Source organism: Balaenoptera ricei, chromosome 16 (assembly GCF_028023285.1).
Source record: "Balaenoptera ricei isolate mBalRic1 chromosome 16, mBalRic1.hap2, whole genome shotgun sequence".
Lineage (NCBI taxonomy): Eukaryota > Metazoa > Chordata > Mammalia > Artiodactyla > Balaenopteridae > Balaenoptera > Balaenoptera ricei.
In genome coordinates, this window is record NC_082654.1 from 14475913 (window position 1) to 14493765 (window position 17853).

Sequence of the window (17853 nt, forward strand, 5' to 3'; positions counted from 1 at the left end):
TTTCATTATCCAAATGCATTAAAAAAAATCTAAATATTCCATACAGAAAATACATTTTCAATCTTTAGGCCCAAAACCAGAGTGACAGATTTCAAGTAAAATAGTAGACTGTGTCTTTTTCCCCTGAAATCTAGAAGGACAAAAAATAATTTCAATCATTTCACTCCAGAAAGTTAGGATAATAAAAAAGAGAGTCATGGAAACAATACTATATCTTAATCTGTTAGGATATGAATAACTCTGAGACCATGAGGTATATGAAAAGATAAAATTGATTTCAACCTTATCAACCTGATGCATCGTGAAACTTATGTGTAGCACTTTCTAGCCAGTAAAGTGTTTGCTTATTAGTATGTTTCAGAATACACATAGAAGGAAATAATTTCTTAAACGAACTTAAAAAAGAAACAACTGTGCGTTTAGTTTTATGCTGAAATCTACTTGACAACTTGGAAAATTACCAGATTTTATACCGAAGTATAATAGGCAATTCTTACCTTAAGCATTCAGCATCATTTTGAGGCTTTTCACTGATTTTTATTTTTTCTGCCTCTAGGTACTTGGTAGTACAAACGGCTTCTTTTTTTTTATCTTCAAAACCTAAACAATTAAGAAAATTCTTACAATCTTTAAAAAATTAAACATAAAGGTTATCTTTATTCATTCATAAGAACAATACTCAATTTTAGTGCTTCATGTAAAATATATGTATCAGTGATTTTTATTTTTCTACTTTAATGTAGCAAATAAAGGCACACACAAAAAAAGATCTTAGCAAAATTTGTGACATAAAAAATACCAGATCTAACACTGATCAGTTCAGTGCTTTACCTGTTCCTTTTTTACATCAATAGCAGCACTATATCCCAATAGGTGAATACATTTTGAAAGAATAATACTACCGTATAGTAGATATATAACAATATTCATCAGCAAAATAAACTAACTCATAAAGGTAATACCTTTAAGCTCTCTCTGCAAAGTAAATAATTCTTGTATCAATTCACTCTTTTGTTTTTGAAGTTCATTTAACTGGCCACTATCATGTTCCACTGACTTCATTTCTAGAAACAAATAGACAAAAACCAAAAAACATATTTTAACTATTTTAAGTTTTGCCTTATGTATGTCAGGAATGATTAACTTTTTCTTGTGTAGTAAAAATTTAAGCAGTATATGGTAAATTTTAAGTCCCAACAGCTTCCCTTGGCCATGTAGGAACTGTTTCTCAATAAACTGACCAGGATTATTTAAGCAACAACTGGATACAAAAGAACAAGTTAGCTGAGGGTTAGACTGCTGAAAGAGAATTCAAAATAGTGTCATATTACTAAGTAAAACAAGCTTCCCAATGAAATAAGAAAACAACTCTACTCTCTTTTTGGTTACCATGAACAATGCTGCTATGAACATTCATGTACAAGTTCTTATGCAGGCATATGGTTTCAATTATCTTGAAATACCAGGGAGTGGAATTGTGGGTCATAGGGTAACTCTAGGTGTAACATTTTGAGAAACTGTCAAATTGTTTTCTAAAGTAGTTGTATAATTGTACATTTCTACCAGCAATGTATGAGGTTTCCAATTTCTCCACAGCCTATCCAACTCTTATCTACTCCTTTATTATAGCCAGGCTAGTGGCATCTCATTGTAGTTTTGATTTGCATTTTCCTAATTATTTTGAACGTCTTTCATGTGGCCATTTGTATGCCTTTTTTGGATAAATGCCTTTTTAAATACTTTGTCCATTAAAAAAACTGGGTTTTCTTTTTATTGTTTAGTTGTAAGAGTTCTTTATATATTCTGGATGCTAGTCTCTTATTAGATACATGATTTGCCAATATTTTCTACAATTCTGTGGGTTGTCTTTTCACTTTTTTGATAGTGTCCTTTGAAACTCGAGTTTTAATTTTGATGAAGTCCAATTTATCTATTCTTTTGTTGCTTGTGAATACCTAGAAAACCATTTCCTAATCCTAAATTATGAAGATTTACAACTGTGTTTTATTCTAAGAGTTTTATATTTTTAGCTCTTACATATAGGTCTTTGATCTGTTTTGATTTAGTTTTTGTGTACAGTATGAGGTACATGTCCACATTCATTCTTTTGCATGGGGATATCCAGTTATCCTAGCACCTTTATTTAAAAAGAGTATTCTTTTGCAAATGAATCGTCTTGGCATATGTGTAAAAATCAATAGACCATAAATGTATGGGTTTATTTTTGGATTCTCAATTATATTCCCTTGATCTATATGCCCATACTCATACCAGCACCTCACTGTCTTGATTACAGCAGCTTTGTTCTAAGTTTGAAATCAGGAAGTGTGAGTCTTCCAACTCTGTTCTTTTTCAAGTTTGTTTTGGCTATTATTGGTCCTTTGCATTTCTATAAATTTTAGGATCAGATTGCAAAAAGCCAGCTAGAATATTTGATAGGGGTTATATTGAATCTGTAGATCACATTTGGGAGTATTGCCATCTTAACAATATTAGATCTTCCAATCCATCAACTTGGGATGACTTTCCATTTATTTAGGTCTTCTTTAATTTCCTTCAATGATGTTTTTTGTAGTCTTGAACTTTTGTTAAATGTATTCCTAAGTATTTTACTCTTTTTGATTGTAAATGGAATGTTCTTTAATTTAACTTACAAATTGTTCATTGCTAGTATATAGAAATATAATTGATTTGTATATATTTATCTAATATCCTGCAACCTTGCTGAACTTGTTTATTAGCTCAAATAGTTTTCCGGTGGATTCCTTAGGATTTCTATACACAAGATCATGTTATCTTCAAATAGAGATAGTTTTACTTCTTCCTTTCCAGTCTAGATGTCTTTTAATTCTTTTTCTTGCCTGATTGCCCAGGTTAAAATCTCTAGCAAAATGTTGAATAGAAGTAGTAGTAGTGGATATCTTTGTATTTTCCCAATCTTAGGTGAGGAATTTTCATTCTTTCATCATTAACAGCATTCGCCATGGGTTTTTCATAGATACCCTTTATCAGGTTGAGAATGGTCCCTTCTATGTCTACTGTATTGAATTTTTTTTTTAAACCATGAAAGGGTGTTGGATCTTGTCAAATGATTTTTCTGAATCTTTGATTATTTTTATATCTTTTTTTTTAAACATCTTTATTGAAGTATAATTGCCTTACAATAGTGTGTTAGCTTCTGCTTTATAACAAAGTTAATCAGTTATACATATACAATATGTTCCCATATCTCTTCCCTTTTGCATCTCCCTCCCTCCCACCCTCCCCATCCCACCCCTCTAGGTGGTCACAAAGCACCAAGCTGATCTCCCTGTGCTATGCGGCTGCTTCCCACTAGCTATCTATTTTACATTTGGTAGTGTATATATGTCCATGACACTCTCTCACCCTGTCACATCTCACCCCACCCCCTCCCCATATCCTCAAGTCCATTCTCTAGTAGTTCTGTGTCTTTATTCCCGTCTTGCCACTAGGTTCTTCATGGCTTTTTTTTTTCCCTTAGATTCCGTATATATGTGTTAGCATACTGTATTTGTTTTTCTCTTTCTGACTTACTTCACTCTGTATGACAGACTCTAACTCCATCCACCTCATTACAAATACCTCCTATTTTTATATCTTTTATTTATCTCTTCATTATGTTCATGGTCTTGAGTATATTTATAAGAATAATTTTAAAAGTCTTTCTCTGCTAATTGCATTATCTCTATGATTTCTAGAGGTGTTTCTATTGACCTAATTTCCTCCTTGCTATGAGTTACAACTGGCTTTTTCACATGTATAGTGATTTTTGATTGGATACTAGACATTGTGTTCACTATTTTCTTGAATGTTTGAATTTCGATCTCTTCCCTTAAAGCATGTTGGTGCTTGTTATTTAGCAGGCAGTTAGGTAACATGATTAAGTCCAAACCTTGCTTTTAAGATTTTTTTTAAAAGAGTGTGTCCAGAAGAGCCTTAAGTCTAAGGCTAATTTAATCTTGCTATTAAGGCAGGACTCTTCTGTTTAATAGGATCTTTCTATTCTGACAGGATGGAACATGAATGTCTCCTGTGTGAGCTCTTAGAATTGTTGACCTTATGACTCCTCAGCAGTTTTTCTTCACTCAGCCTAGTGGTTTTCCCGAATGTATGCACAGAGTAATATATAGCCAAAGGCTCAAAGCAACCTCTATGAAGATTTCTGGAGTTTTTTGTCTGTGTAGTTCTTTCCTCTCAAGTACATTGTCCTGAAAATTTCAGCTAACTCAGCCTCCCTGAACTCCAATCTTTGTTTCCTCAACTCAATCAGACCACTCTGCTTTGCTTAAGTTCCCCCTCTCAGTCCTGCTGTCAAAGAATTGCATCCAGGTAAAATGCTAGGGTAATCATACCTCATGTGTTTACCTTCTCGTAATCATAGTCTTGAACAGTCTCTTGTCCTCAATATGTAAAAATAGTTTTTAATATATTTTCTTCAGTTCTAGTTGTTTGTGTTGTGCTCCTTCCTGATTATAAGTGAAAGTTCTCCACATACTATTTAAATTATCCTTTTACTTGTCTATCTCCCATAGTAGACCATAAGCTCCTTAAAAACAGGAGCTTTCATTTATCTTTAAACTCCAATTCTTGTACAGTGCTTGTCATAACATATACAGAACACACAGCATGTGCTTAAGAGAGTGTGCTGAACTGAACTCAAATCATATAATTGAATTAAAATTTTTTATTATCCATGTTTTTGTCAATTAATTTAAAATGAACAGTTCTTTGAAAAAAATTAATAAACTCACATTTATGCTTCTGCTCCTTTAATAAATGAATATTTAAAATATAAACATAACTACATGCTAATAATTAAGAAAAGTATTCCAGGATACCATTACAATCTTTAAGAGATTTAAAAAGTGAAACAATATTTTATTCATTATTAACTGATTTATCAGACATTCTATGATAAAATGATAAAATACCTTTGTAAAACTTGGGCAAGAATGATAGAGAAATTTTGGACTTAAACATTCCTGAGGTAGAGAATGTATTATTTTTCTTAGTCCTAACTCTCTAGGCTAAATGGAAAAGGCATGGTTCCAAGACTGTTTCTTCCCTCCCAAAAAATAAGACAAGTGCATCAATTCCTTATGACACTTACACAACAGAAAGAATAAACACAATGTTTGTGGTAAAACTTTTTTCCCACTTTTCTACTGCCTCATTTTAATTTTGTTATTACTTTTATTTTTTAGCTTTATTGAGGTATAACTGATGTGGTGATAACTTTTTACTTCCTTCCACTGCTTAAAATCCAAGAAGTTCTAATCAAGCTAGGTTTTATGGCTATGAATATTAAACCAAATTAAGACAATGAAAATTCATTCCCATCTTTTGACATGTGAGTTTTCTTTCTCATATAACTGTACACACATTGCCTATCTTTAAAGAATACTAGCAAGCAAGGTGTGTAATATGCTTCCTCTTATCTAACATCCAAGAAAAACTGATTCACCAACTGGAAGAAATAAATAAGAGGGACATTTTGAGAAAAATGTTGTGACAATCATTATAGTCATTATTTTGAAGCCAAAAGTGATGGACCCTTTTATCTATGAATTATCAGATGTTCAAAATAAATAAACATTTATTAATTTCACAAATATATATTGAATACCAAATACCAATACTTCTAGGTGCTCAGGCCAAAAAAACTTGGAGTCAACTGTTAATGCCTCTCTTTCTCTCACACCCCACATCTAATCCATCATGAAATCCTACTTGTCCATCTCCAAAATTTATCCAGAATCCAAACACCTCTCACCATTTCAATTGCTTACAGTCTTAAACTAAGCCATCATTATCTCTGGTCTGGATTACTGCCACTTTTCCCTAGGTTTCTGTTTCTGCTTTTACCTCCATTAAGTGTGTTTTCAACTGAGGCCAAAGAAATCCTATTAGCATATGTGAGACCCTTCACTCCTGTGCTCAAAATTCTCCAATGACTTCTGATCTCACTTGGGTAAAAGCCAAAGTTTTTCGAATGGCCCACAGGTTTTAAATGATCTGAGTTCTTTTTCTTTAATTTTTATTGGAGTATAGCTGCTTTACAATGTTGTGTTAGTTTCTACTGTACAGCAAAATGAATCAGCTATACATATACATATATCCCCTCTTTTTTGGATTTCCTTCCCATTTAGGTCACCACAGTGCATTAAGCAGAGTTCCCTGTGCGATACAGTATGTTCTCATTAGTTGTCTATTTTATACACAGTATCAATAGTGTTTATGTGTCAATCCCAATCTCCCAATTCCTCCCACTCCCCCTTTCCCCCTTGGTATTTATACATTTGTCTCTATCTCTGCTATGCAAATAAGATCATTTATACCATTTTTCTAGATTCCACATATATGCATTAACATAAGATATTTGTTTTTCACTTTCTGACTTACTTCACTCTGTATGACACTCTCTAGGTCCATCCACAACTCTACAAATGACCCAACTTCATTCCTTTTAATGGCTGAGTAATATTCCATTGTATATATGTACCACATCTTCTTTATCCATTCATCTGTCAATGGACACTTAGGTTGCTTCCATGTCCTGGCTATTGTAAATAGTGCTGCAATGAACACTGGGGTACATGTGTCTTTTTGAATTATGGTTTTCTCAGGGTATATGTCCAGTAGTGTGATTGCTGGGTCATATGGTAGTCCTATTTTTAGTTTTTTAAGGAACCCCCAAACTGTTTTCCACAGTGGCTGTATCTTGTCACCTCTCTGACCTCACGACCTCTCCTTCTACTCTAAAGACATTAGGCTCTTGGGACTTCTCTGGTGGTGCAGTAGTTAAGAATCCACCTGCCAATGCAGGGGGCACAGGTTCGAGCCCTGGTCCGGGAAGATCCCACATGCCGCGGAGCAACTAAGCCCATGCACCACAACTCCTGAGCCTGCACTCTAGAGCCCACAAGCCACAACTACTGAAGCCCGCGCACCTAGAGCCTGTGCTCTGCAACAAGAGAAGCCACCACAATGAGAAGCCCATGCACTGCAACGAAGAGTAGCCCCTGCTCACTGCAACTAGAGAAAGCCCGCATGCAGCAATGAAGACCCAATGTAGCCAAAAATAAATAAATAAAAAATAAATAAATTTAAAAAAACAACAACAACATTAGGCTCTTTGTTTTCCCTCGAAATCAGATTAGGCACAATCTCCCTTTGTAGGCTTTATATCAGCTATCCTTCTGTCTGAAATGCTCTTCCCCCAGATATTCATTTGGCTCATTCTCTTACTTCTTTCAGGCTTTATTCAAAACACACCTCATCAGTGAGGCCTTCCCAGGGCATCTATGTAATATTGTAACACATACACATGCATGTCTGTGTGCACACACACACGCATACACATAAGGTAGAAGGTGGAGAACCACTAGGTTGTGCAGGGCTGGCAAAACAAGTTGAGGAACTTGGTTTGCTATGTTTATCATGATACTGTAAAACATAATGTAACTACATTAAGAGGCTCATAGTAATAGTCCAGAACTAGTAATTCCTTCTAAAAATATATGGGTGTTAATATCTTGGCAACTTCAAGGGGTAAGAATAGCATCCACATCTGAAGTTAAAAACTAATAAATCAAGGAAGATATCAGGCAGTGGAAAGAAAACTCTAAGTAGCAGAAAATAATAAAATAGCTATGGAGAGATGAAGATGAAGATTATTCAAAACCCAATGTAACTGGCTGACTAACCAAAGTTATGGTCTAAAAGCTCAATGGGAAAGGTCAGAGGGGACAGCCAGCAGAAGAAGGAAGAGAGAAGAGGAAAATCAAGTATCAGGAAATAACAGATATGGTGGTACAAACTAGAAAAGGGAATGGAAGAGCAACCACTGACGGGACAGAAGACAAATGGAAACTAAAACTGCTCTGAGAAGAAAATGGCTCTAGTATGTGCTTAAAATTTGAGTAACTCCTTTCTCCACCAGCACCACCAGGGAGAAACAGTCACCATAAACAGTTTCACAGGTGAATTCTTTTGAACCTTGAAGGAGTTGATAATTCTAGTATTTACATTTTTTCCAGCTGGAGAAAGAAAAAAGCTTTTACATTCTTTCTGTTAAGTCAATACAACACACACAAAAAGATTAATCTCACTTATAAATATTGATGCAAAAATCTTAAAGAAAACATTAGAGACCACAGCTAAGTAAGGCTAATAATAGGATATTTATTAACAAAGTTCACTATGTTAACAGATTAAAGTGGGAAAAGCATATATGATCATCTCAAAAGGGGGAGGGTAGGGAGGGAAAGAAAAAAGAGGGGAGAGAGAGTGAAGGAGAAGAAAGAGAGAGAAGGAGAAGAAAGAAAGTTTCAATCTGGTGTCATGATTAATAGTAAAACTCTTTCTAAGCTGGAGACAAAATCCAGAAGCCATAATGGAAAAGATTGATGAAGATGACTGCAAAAGTTTAACATTTCTATATGGCATTCAGACATATGCAGACACACAGAGAGACATATACATACATACTATAAGTATAGTCAAAGGTAAACAATAAACTAGGACACAAATTTCTAACACATGACACAGGGCTAACTTCATTAATTTACAAAAAGCTCATATAAATCAGTAAGAATAAAAATACATAAAGATGAACAAAGAATATTAACAGATTGTTCACAGAAAAAGACAAATATAAATGGTCAATAAATTCAGATAAATTCAACATAGTGCAAAATCAAAGAGATGCTAATTAAACCAACAATGAAAATAACATCTTGACTTGTCAGATTGGCAAAGATTAAAGTCATTGATAATGCCCAGATTGGTAATGGTAGGAGATAATAATTTAGGAAAACAGGCACTTTCCTATGCAGTTGGTAGGAAAATTAATTCAGTGCTATAAGGAGTGTAATTTAGTATTAAGTCTCTTAATATTTCCCTTTGATTTAGCAATTTCATTAGTAGATTTTTACCACACAAATACATTCACCAAAGTACAGATAACATACTCAGATTATTAGAGGCCCTTGTTGTTGTTCATGTAGGTTGTTTCTTAATTTTTATTTTTATTTTATTTTGTTTTCTTCTTGAATCACCACCAGTCCCACCACCTGTGTACCGTTGCCCATCTTCACTGGGAATTCAGCTTCTTTCTGTAATTTTCAACTCTATCTCCCTACTGGCTCCAATCCATCAATATTTAAATATGTTCAAATATCCCCCATTTCAAAAAAGAAAAATGAAAAAAGGACAATCCCACTTTCCCACTAAAAACCCTCCCCTGACCTCACATCCTCCTGGGTTACTGGACTTTCTATCTTATCTGCAGAGAAACTTCTTCGAAGACTTATCTATGCTCATGGTCACCATTTCCTCTCCTCACTGCTCAACTCATTACAACCCGGCTTCTGCCCTTCTTCTCTAATTACCTCAATCTGTTGCTTTTCCTAAAGATCACCAGGGACATCCAACTGCTGCTTCTTAGTCCTTATGGTTGACAGTCTGGCAGCTTTGTCAAATATTCTCAAATACAACCTCAAATACTCTCTCCCCTAGGTGATCCCAACTTCACAGAGCAATGTATCCTTTCTTGAATGTGCCTAAATTTCTCGAAGCTCTTTCTCACACTCTGCTGGCTTTCTTCCTCTTCTTGAAAGTCGTGGTGTTACTCAGGGTTCTAGTATTTTCTTTCAATACACTCTCCCTGGGTGATTCCCCAAATTTAATAGCTCTAGCCCAAACCTCTCTCTGAGCTCTTAAGTTAAATATCTAACTATCTGACATCTAGACCCAAACCTCTCATTTGGCTAATCCCTAACACTTCAGGTCTCAGTCTGAAAGTCACTTGCTCAGGTAGTCCTTCCTTAACTACCTAGTCCAGGTTAGGTTCCCTTACATGTTCTCATATCAGTTTGTACTTCTCTTTTTGAAGCAGTCATCGATTTATAATTATCTCATTTATACTGTTGGAGATAGAGCATTAAACAAAACGAAGTCCCTACCATTATGGAGATTAAATTTCATATGGAAACCCTAGAGACGTTTTGAAAGTATAAAGAATGAACAGTATCAAGCACCATGAAAGCAAATCTGTTAAAATAAATTCATATTTCTGGAAGAAAGAACACAAAATAGGGGGCTCCTACATTATTTGTGGCATCAAGGACCTTTTTTCTCTATCATTTTTATAGAGGAGTAATTTACATAAAGTACATACATTTATAGCACACAATTTCATGAGTTTTTACCATCATATACACTGTGAAACCACCACCATAATCAAGAAATAATAGATTTCCGTTAATCCCCCCAAATTCCTGTGCCCCTTTGCAGTTCATACATCCCAACCTAGGCAACCACTGATCTGCTTGTTGTCACTTTCTGATTGCTGTCACATAGTTTGCATTGTATATAGTACGTATTTTTCTGTGTCTAGCTTATTTTACTCACCATATCATTCTGAGATGCATCCATGGTGTGTGTCAGCAGATTTGTTATTTTTATTGTTGAGTATTCCATTGCATGGATATACCAGTTTTGTTTATCCATTCTCCTCTTAATCTTAATTAACCTCTTAACATTTAAGTTATGTTCAGTTTTATGAATAAAGTTGCTAAAAACTTGGTGTGAACATATGCTTCATTTCTCTGGAGTATGTTTAACTTTTTAAGAAACTGTAAAACAATTTTCCAAAGTGGTTGTATGATTTATTTTACATTCTCATCACTACCATATGTATTTCAAGTGCTCCATATTCTTGTCGACATTTGCTATGATAAAGCTTTTTAATTTTAATTAAGTGAATATACAGTGATATCACATCATGGTTTTAATTTGCATTTTCCTTATGACTAAAGATATTGAGTGTCTTTTCACATGTTCATTGGTCATTAGTATATACTCTTTTGCAAAGTTCAAATCTTTTCCCCCTTTTACAATCAGTTTTGTTGCCTTCTTATTAAGTTGTAAGAGTTCATTATATTCTGGATAATAGTACATTGCCAGATATGTATACTGCAAATATTTTCTCCAAGTCTGTGCTTTGATTTTTCATTTTTAAGTAGTATTTTTATATTTATTTTAAGTCCAATGTATTTTTTTCTTTTACGGTTTATGTTTCTGGGTCCTATTTTAGGTATCATTGCCTATTCCAAGATGGTGAAGGTTTCCTACTACGTTTTCTCTTAGGAGTTTCATAAATTTAGCTTTTATGTTTAGGTGTATGCCCATTCTGAGTTGATTCTTAATATGGTGTGAAGTAAAAGTTAAGAATCATTGTTTTGTAATTGATGAATGAATTTCCTTTACCCACTGAATTGCCTTGCTACCAGCGGTGAAAATCAGTTGACCATATATGCATACGTCTATTTCTGGACTCTTTTCCATTCCAGTGATCTATGTGCCTATTCTTAAGCCAATGACACATTATCTTGATTATTGTAGCTTTTTAGCAATTTTGAAACCAGGGAGTATAAATCTCTAAATTTTGTTCTATTTTTTAAAAATTGTGGCTATTTTAAGTCATTTGTATTTCCATATAAATATTAGAATCTGCTTGTCGAGATTTAATAAAACTTAACGGGACTTTTACTGAGATTCTGTTGAACCTAAGATCCATTTGAAGAGAACTGACATATTAAAAAAATTGAATTTTCCAATCCCTGAACATGGTATATCTATTTATTTAGTTCTTCCTTAAAGTCTCTCAGTAATGCTCAGTGTAGAAGTCCTGCATGTCTTCTGTTAAATTTGTTCCTGTGTTATTTTTTGATCCTGTTTAAATGGCATTTTTATTCCATTTTCCAATTGTTTGCTGTTAGCACATAAAAATTCAACTGATTTTTATACATCAATCTTGCATTACTTTATTCACTTATTAATTTTAGTAATTGTTTTGTAAATTCCTTACTATTTTCTACATAAACAATCATGTAATCTACTAATAGAGGCAATTTTATTTTTATTCTTTCTGATCTGTAGGCCTTTTTTCCCCTTGTCTTGTTGCAATAGCTAAAATGGCTAGGACATCCAGAGACATATTGAATAAAAGTGGTATCAATGGGCACCCTTACCTTATTCTCAATCTTTGTGGGAAAGTATTTAATATGTCACCATTATATATGATGTTAGTATTCAATATTTCACCATTAAGTATAATGTTAGCTGTAGGCTTTTCATACAGGATACTTATCAGATCAAGAAAGTTCCCTTCTATTCCTGGTTTTCTGAATGTTATACAGAACTGTACAGATCCACTTACCAGGCCCCCTTTCCATTTCTTTATGTTATAGTTGTCATGTATGCATATGACATACATATATACAAATTGCCTCTACATTCATTATGAACTCCACAAGACAATATATTTTTTGCTTTAAGAAATCATATGTATTTTTAAAAATTAAAAGAAAACATAGGTACTTATATTTTATTTGCCATTTCTGTATATTTTAATTAAGATATGAGTTTGTCTCTGGTGTCATTTTTACTTCTATTTGGAGAGCTTCCTTTAGCATTTCTTGTTGTTCAGTCATGGTGGCAAAGAATTCTCTTAATTTTCCTTTACTTGAAAATGTCTTTATTTTACCTTTGTTTTTGAAGGATTTTTCACTGGATATAGAGATTTACTTTTCTTTCAACACTTTCATTATTCCACTATCTTCTTGACTTCATGGTTTCTAGTGACAAGTACACGGTCATTTGATTAATTGCTCTCTGTTTTCAAGATTTTTTTATCTTTGGCTTTTCAACAATGTCACTATTATTATGTCCCTAGGCATGAATTTCTTTGAATTTATCTTGTTTGGATTTGCTGAGCTTCTTGAATCTATGCATTAATATTTTTCAGCAAATTTAAGACATTTTCTGCCATGATTTCTTCAAATATATTTTCTGCCCCATTCTCTCTCCTCTCTCCTTCAGAAACTCTAATTATTTGCATGTTAGACCTTTTGAAATTGTCCCACAGGTCCCTGAGTTTCTATTTTTTTGTTTTGTTTTGTTTTGTTTCAATTTTTTCTCTCTTCTTCAGATTGGGTAACTTCTATTAATCCAGCTTTATGTTCACTGGCTCCTCTGTCAGCTCCATTCTGCTATTAAGTGACATTTTTATTTCAGATATTTTTCAGTTCTAAAATGTTTATTTGATTCTTTTTTACATTTTATATTTTTCTGCTGAGATTACCTAGCTTTTCATCTATTACAAGTGCATTTTTCTTAACTCATTGAGCATAGTTAATAAAGCTGCTATAAAGTTTTTAACTCCAATATCTAGATCACTGTGGTTTTGGCATCTCATTATTTTCTTTTGACATTAGGTCATGTTTCACTGATTCTTCACAGGTCAAGGAATTTTGGATTGCATCCTGAACAGTGTGAATATCATGTTGTGGAGATTTTGACTTTTTTTTTAAATAACAGCCATCCTAAATGGGTGTTAAGCAATATCTCATTGTGGTTTTGATTTCCATTTCCCTAATGACTATTTAGGTTGAACATCTTTTCATGAGCTTACTGGCCATTTCTTTGGAAAAATGGTCTATTCAAATCCTTTGCCCATTTTTTAATTGGGTTTTTTTTGGTTTGGTTTTGTTTTCTTGGTGTTGAGTTATGGTTTTTTTTTTTTTAATATTCTGGGTATTAATCCCTTATCAAAGATATGATTTGAAAATATTTTATCCCATTCTGTGGGTTGTGTTTTTACTCTCTTGATAGTGTCCTTTGATGTACAAAAGATTTTAATTTTGACCAAGTACAGTTTATCTATTTTTTCTTTTATTGCCTGTGTTTTCAGTATCCAAGAAATCATCACCAAATGCAATGTCATGAGGTGTTTCCCATATGTTTTCTTCTAAGAGCTTCATTATTTTATTTTTTAAGTTTACGACTTTGATCCATTTTTAGTTAATTTTCATACATAGTGTAAGGTAAGGGCCCAACTTCATTCTTTTGCATGTGGTATCCAGTTTTCCCAGCAGCATTTGTTGAAAAGATGGTCTTTTCCCATTGAATGGTCTTGGCACCCTTATCAAAAATCATTTGACACAAGGGTTTATATTTGAGCTCTCTATTCTATTCCATTGTTCTATATGTCTGTCTTTATTCCAGTACCACACTGTTTTGATTACCATAGCATTTTACTAAATTTTGAAATCAGGAATTTTGAGTCCTCCAACTTTGTTCTTGTTTTGGCCATTTGGGATCCTTTGGGATTCCATACAAAACTTTAGGATGGGTTTTTCTATTCATGAAAAAAATGCTGTTGAGATTTTGATAGAGATTTCATTGAATCTGTAGATTATTTTGGATAATAATACCATAGTAGCAATATTAAGTTTTCCAATCCATGAACATGGGATATCTTTCCATTTATTTAGGTCTTCTCTAATTTCTTTGAGTAATGTTTTATAGTTCTCAGTGTACAAGTCTTTAATCTCCTTGGTTATTTTTTTTCCTAAGTACTTTATTCCTTTTGATGCTATTATAAGTAGAATCTTGAAAGATTGCTCTTTGCTAGTACATAGAAATGCAACTAATTTGCAACTTTGCTATATTTATTAGCTTAAACTGTTTGTTTGGGTTTTTTTTGTGTGGAATTGTTAGGTGTTCTACCTATAAGATTATGCCATCTGGGAACAGAGATAATTTTACTTCTTCCTTTCCAATTTGCATGCCTTTTGTTTCTTTTTCCTGCCTAACTGATCTGGTCAGAATTTCCAATACTATCGCGAATAGAAGTGGTCATATCCATGACTTTTTAAAGAAAGGTAGTTTTAGAGTATCTCCTAAGGTTAATACCTATTTAAACTTGTGTTCTACACCTGTGATCATTAAATAGCAGTAAACATGAATATTATCTAAGGGACTTAAAAAATTATGTTCCATATCCTGATTCAATAAATCTGAGATGAGACTCAAGCATTTAATATATTTTTTTAAAACTTCCCAGATGTGTGCCTATGGTTAAGAACCTCTGTCCTACACTCTCTACCCGAAGTAATTTATCTCTGAGAACCTCATTTCCTTCATCTATAAAATTAAACTAATTAAAAAGTATAATCCCTATATTAGTAAGGGTTTAATTATGTTCCCGGTAGCATTCTATGTACTTAAATATTATTTCATTGAATCCTCACAACAACCTTGTTAAGGTCATTATTATTATCCTCCGTCTTTACAGATGAGGAAACTGAGGCAAAGAAAACTTAAGCATCTTGCCCCAAATCACATATTACTCTCTGCTGGTTCTCCCCTTGCCCTCTTTGACATCTCTGTCTCATTCTTCTTCTCTTCCTTTCCTTAAATGTTATGCTTTCCCAGTTTCTGTCTTTGGTCTTCGGTCCTCCTCTATGTTCCCTCTACAGGTTCCCTTTGAATTATGTCACCAACTCCTCTGTATTCCCAAACCCAATACTCTAGCTCTGATCTCTCTTATCAGCTTCACGACCAAATTTCCACCTGCTACCTGGGCATTTCCACCTGTTTATCCCACAGACATCTCCAACTAAAACTACCTGAAATAAAACTTAATCTTTTTGTCCAGAAAAGGCTATAGTTCACCTCCACCTCTGCTCTTCCTCCTGGTACCATATTCTACCCAATCTCTTAAGTTTGAAAACTGTGATTCATGCTTGACTTTCTATATATCTGTTTACATTAATCAGTGATACAGTCCTATCATTCTTCCTAAACATCTCTTTAATTCATCGTCTCCTCTCTTTGGTAACTTCTTTAGTTCAGGATCTTATCACAAACTGCAATAACCTGCATACTACTGTTTCTGAAATGAAATTCTCCCCACCTCGCTGTGTAACCGTGTTTCCTAGTTTAAACTGGATTGATGGTAAAATGAGGATCACAGCAACAGTATTACCCTTATTATAGCTTCTATCACATTTTACTATAAACATTTGCTTATGGATTTGATCCCTTCACTTTTTAGTTTTACATCTCCAGGACCTAAAAGAGTAGTTAACACATAACAGATAGTGAACAGATTTGATTACTAAATAAATGACCAATGCTCATGTCACATCTACTTCTAAAGAATTTGAGACTGCTCACAATAAAAGATACATACCATTAAGATAAAAGTAAAAGAATAGCTATGCAATAACCCAATTTACTTATGAAAAAGTTAAATTTCTGGAAAAACCATTAATTCAAAATAAGTTATTTTCAATAATATCAGATAAATGAGGTGGTACTATGTATTCATACCCATTTTCAGAATGTTTGCCTCGTTTTCTAAGTCAGATATTTGAATCTTGACATTTTCTTTCACCAAAAGCTCTCGTTTCTTTGTTATATCATACTCATTATTGAAGTCTGTAATTTCCTTAATAAATTTTTCTTCCTCCTCTGTCACTTTTGTCTTTGTAGCCTCCTGAAAAATGGAAACAAAGGAACAAATATAGGTGTTAATTGCAACAATATTTTTCCTTAGTGATTTAAAATGCAATCATTTGGAAATATTAACAACAAAATAGAAAATTATACTTCCTGGGATTAAAATGCTGTACTCCTCCAGCAGTATTAATTAAAAAACTGAAGTTATTACATAGTAACAACCAACTATATTCATGTGAAAGATTTACCCTTAATGTTTTAGGACAATTATTGAGGTAGAAATTCTACCACCCATCATTATGTATGCATTTGTTTGTGTATTAAACTTACAGCCATATATGCCGTTTTTTCATTGCAAAATGGGTGGTAAAATAATTAAATAACCAAAGTTGAAAATGAAAGTCTACACGCAAAGGAATTACTGTCTTACAGGATAAAAAAAGAAAAACAAAAAAGGAAATCCAAGAAAACCTGTTAAAATTTAGACAATGAAGGTAAAATTACATATTCATTTCAAATTCAGTTCTAAATAATAGCTACATTTCATGAAATGTCAACATGGAGTAGAAATAAGAATTTACAAAAACTTTAAACAATGCTAGTACCTAAATTTTTGACAATGGTAGAACCTAAACATTACTGCATTTTCCTAGTTTTTTTCTAAGAAATGTAACTAATTATGAGCTACATTTGGAAACTGGCCATGTCATTCATAACCATTTGGTGGTTGATTCTGACTTTAGAGATATATTTTTAACATTTTAAAATGCATTTTTTCAAAATGGCAGTTAGTTACAAATCATATTCCTAAACTGTCCTTATCATTTAAAACTACTGAGTCTGTTGGCTCTGACTTATTATAAAAAGATAAACAAAATCTATCTTTTCACCCACATCCATTAGTATGCCTAAAGTGTGAACCTCTCTGCCTTTCAAAAGCATTAAAACCAAGGTCTTGAAGCCTGAGCAATTCAAATCAATTTCACTATTTCTTTTATGCTTATTACAATTGCAAATAATTTCTATACTGCATGCTGCCAATAAAATTCTTTCAAACTATATTACTCTACCAACTGGTTTAAAATAGCACTTAATAATGTTCCATATCTGAACATGACTATCTGCCAATATGCATACAGATAATTTTTTCTAAAAGTACACCTAAGTATATTTTAATACTTTTTGATACAGTTAGTGAAATAAATTTTTCCAAGTGGCTGGAGACTTACAAACGTTTGGAGAAGCGTATTCCTTTGGCTTGTAATTTCACTGCACTGTCTTTCTAAGGCATTTTCATGAGTTTTCAAAAGCTGTAAGAGGAAGGCTTTTTCAGAAAACTGCTGAATCTTTAAAGTAAAAAAAAACAGAAATCAGAATGAAACAATTAGACATTTTAGGGTACCTTAGTTAATAGAACAGATCTGTACAGTATAAAATTTTTATATTAATCTTTAAAATGAAAAATAAAATTCACATTAGACATCTTACTTTATATGCTCTATCTTAAATTATTTTACAAAT

General features: G+C 33.2%; 1 protein-coding gene across 1 annotated transcript in view; it reads right to left on the reverse strand.

Annotated features, from left to right (window-relative positions):
• Positions 1 to 493: 493 nt before the first annotated feature.
• The window catches only part of CCDC172 (coiled-coil domain containing 172), a 43761-nt gene continuing 26401 nt past the window's right edge, over positions 494 to 17853 (reverse strand). The window contains exons 3-6 of the mRNA XM_059900576.1: positions 17562 to 17678; positions 16204 to 16369; positions 963 to 1064; positions 494 to 600 (exon numbers count right to left, since the gene is read on the reverse strand). Coding sequence (XP_059756559.1) covers positions 494 to 600; positions 963 to 1064; positions 16204 to 16369; positions 17562 to 17678 — 492 coding nt within the window. The remainder of the gene's footprint in view (positions 601 to 962; positions 1065 to 16203; positions 16370 to 17561; positions 17679 to 17853) is intronic.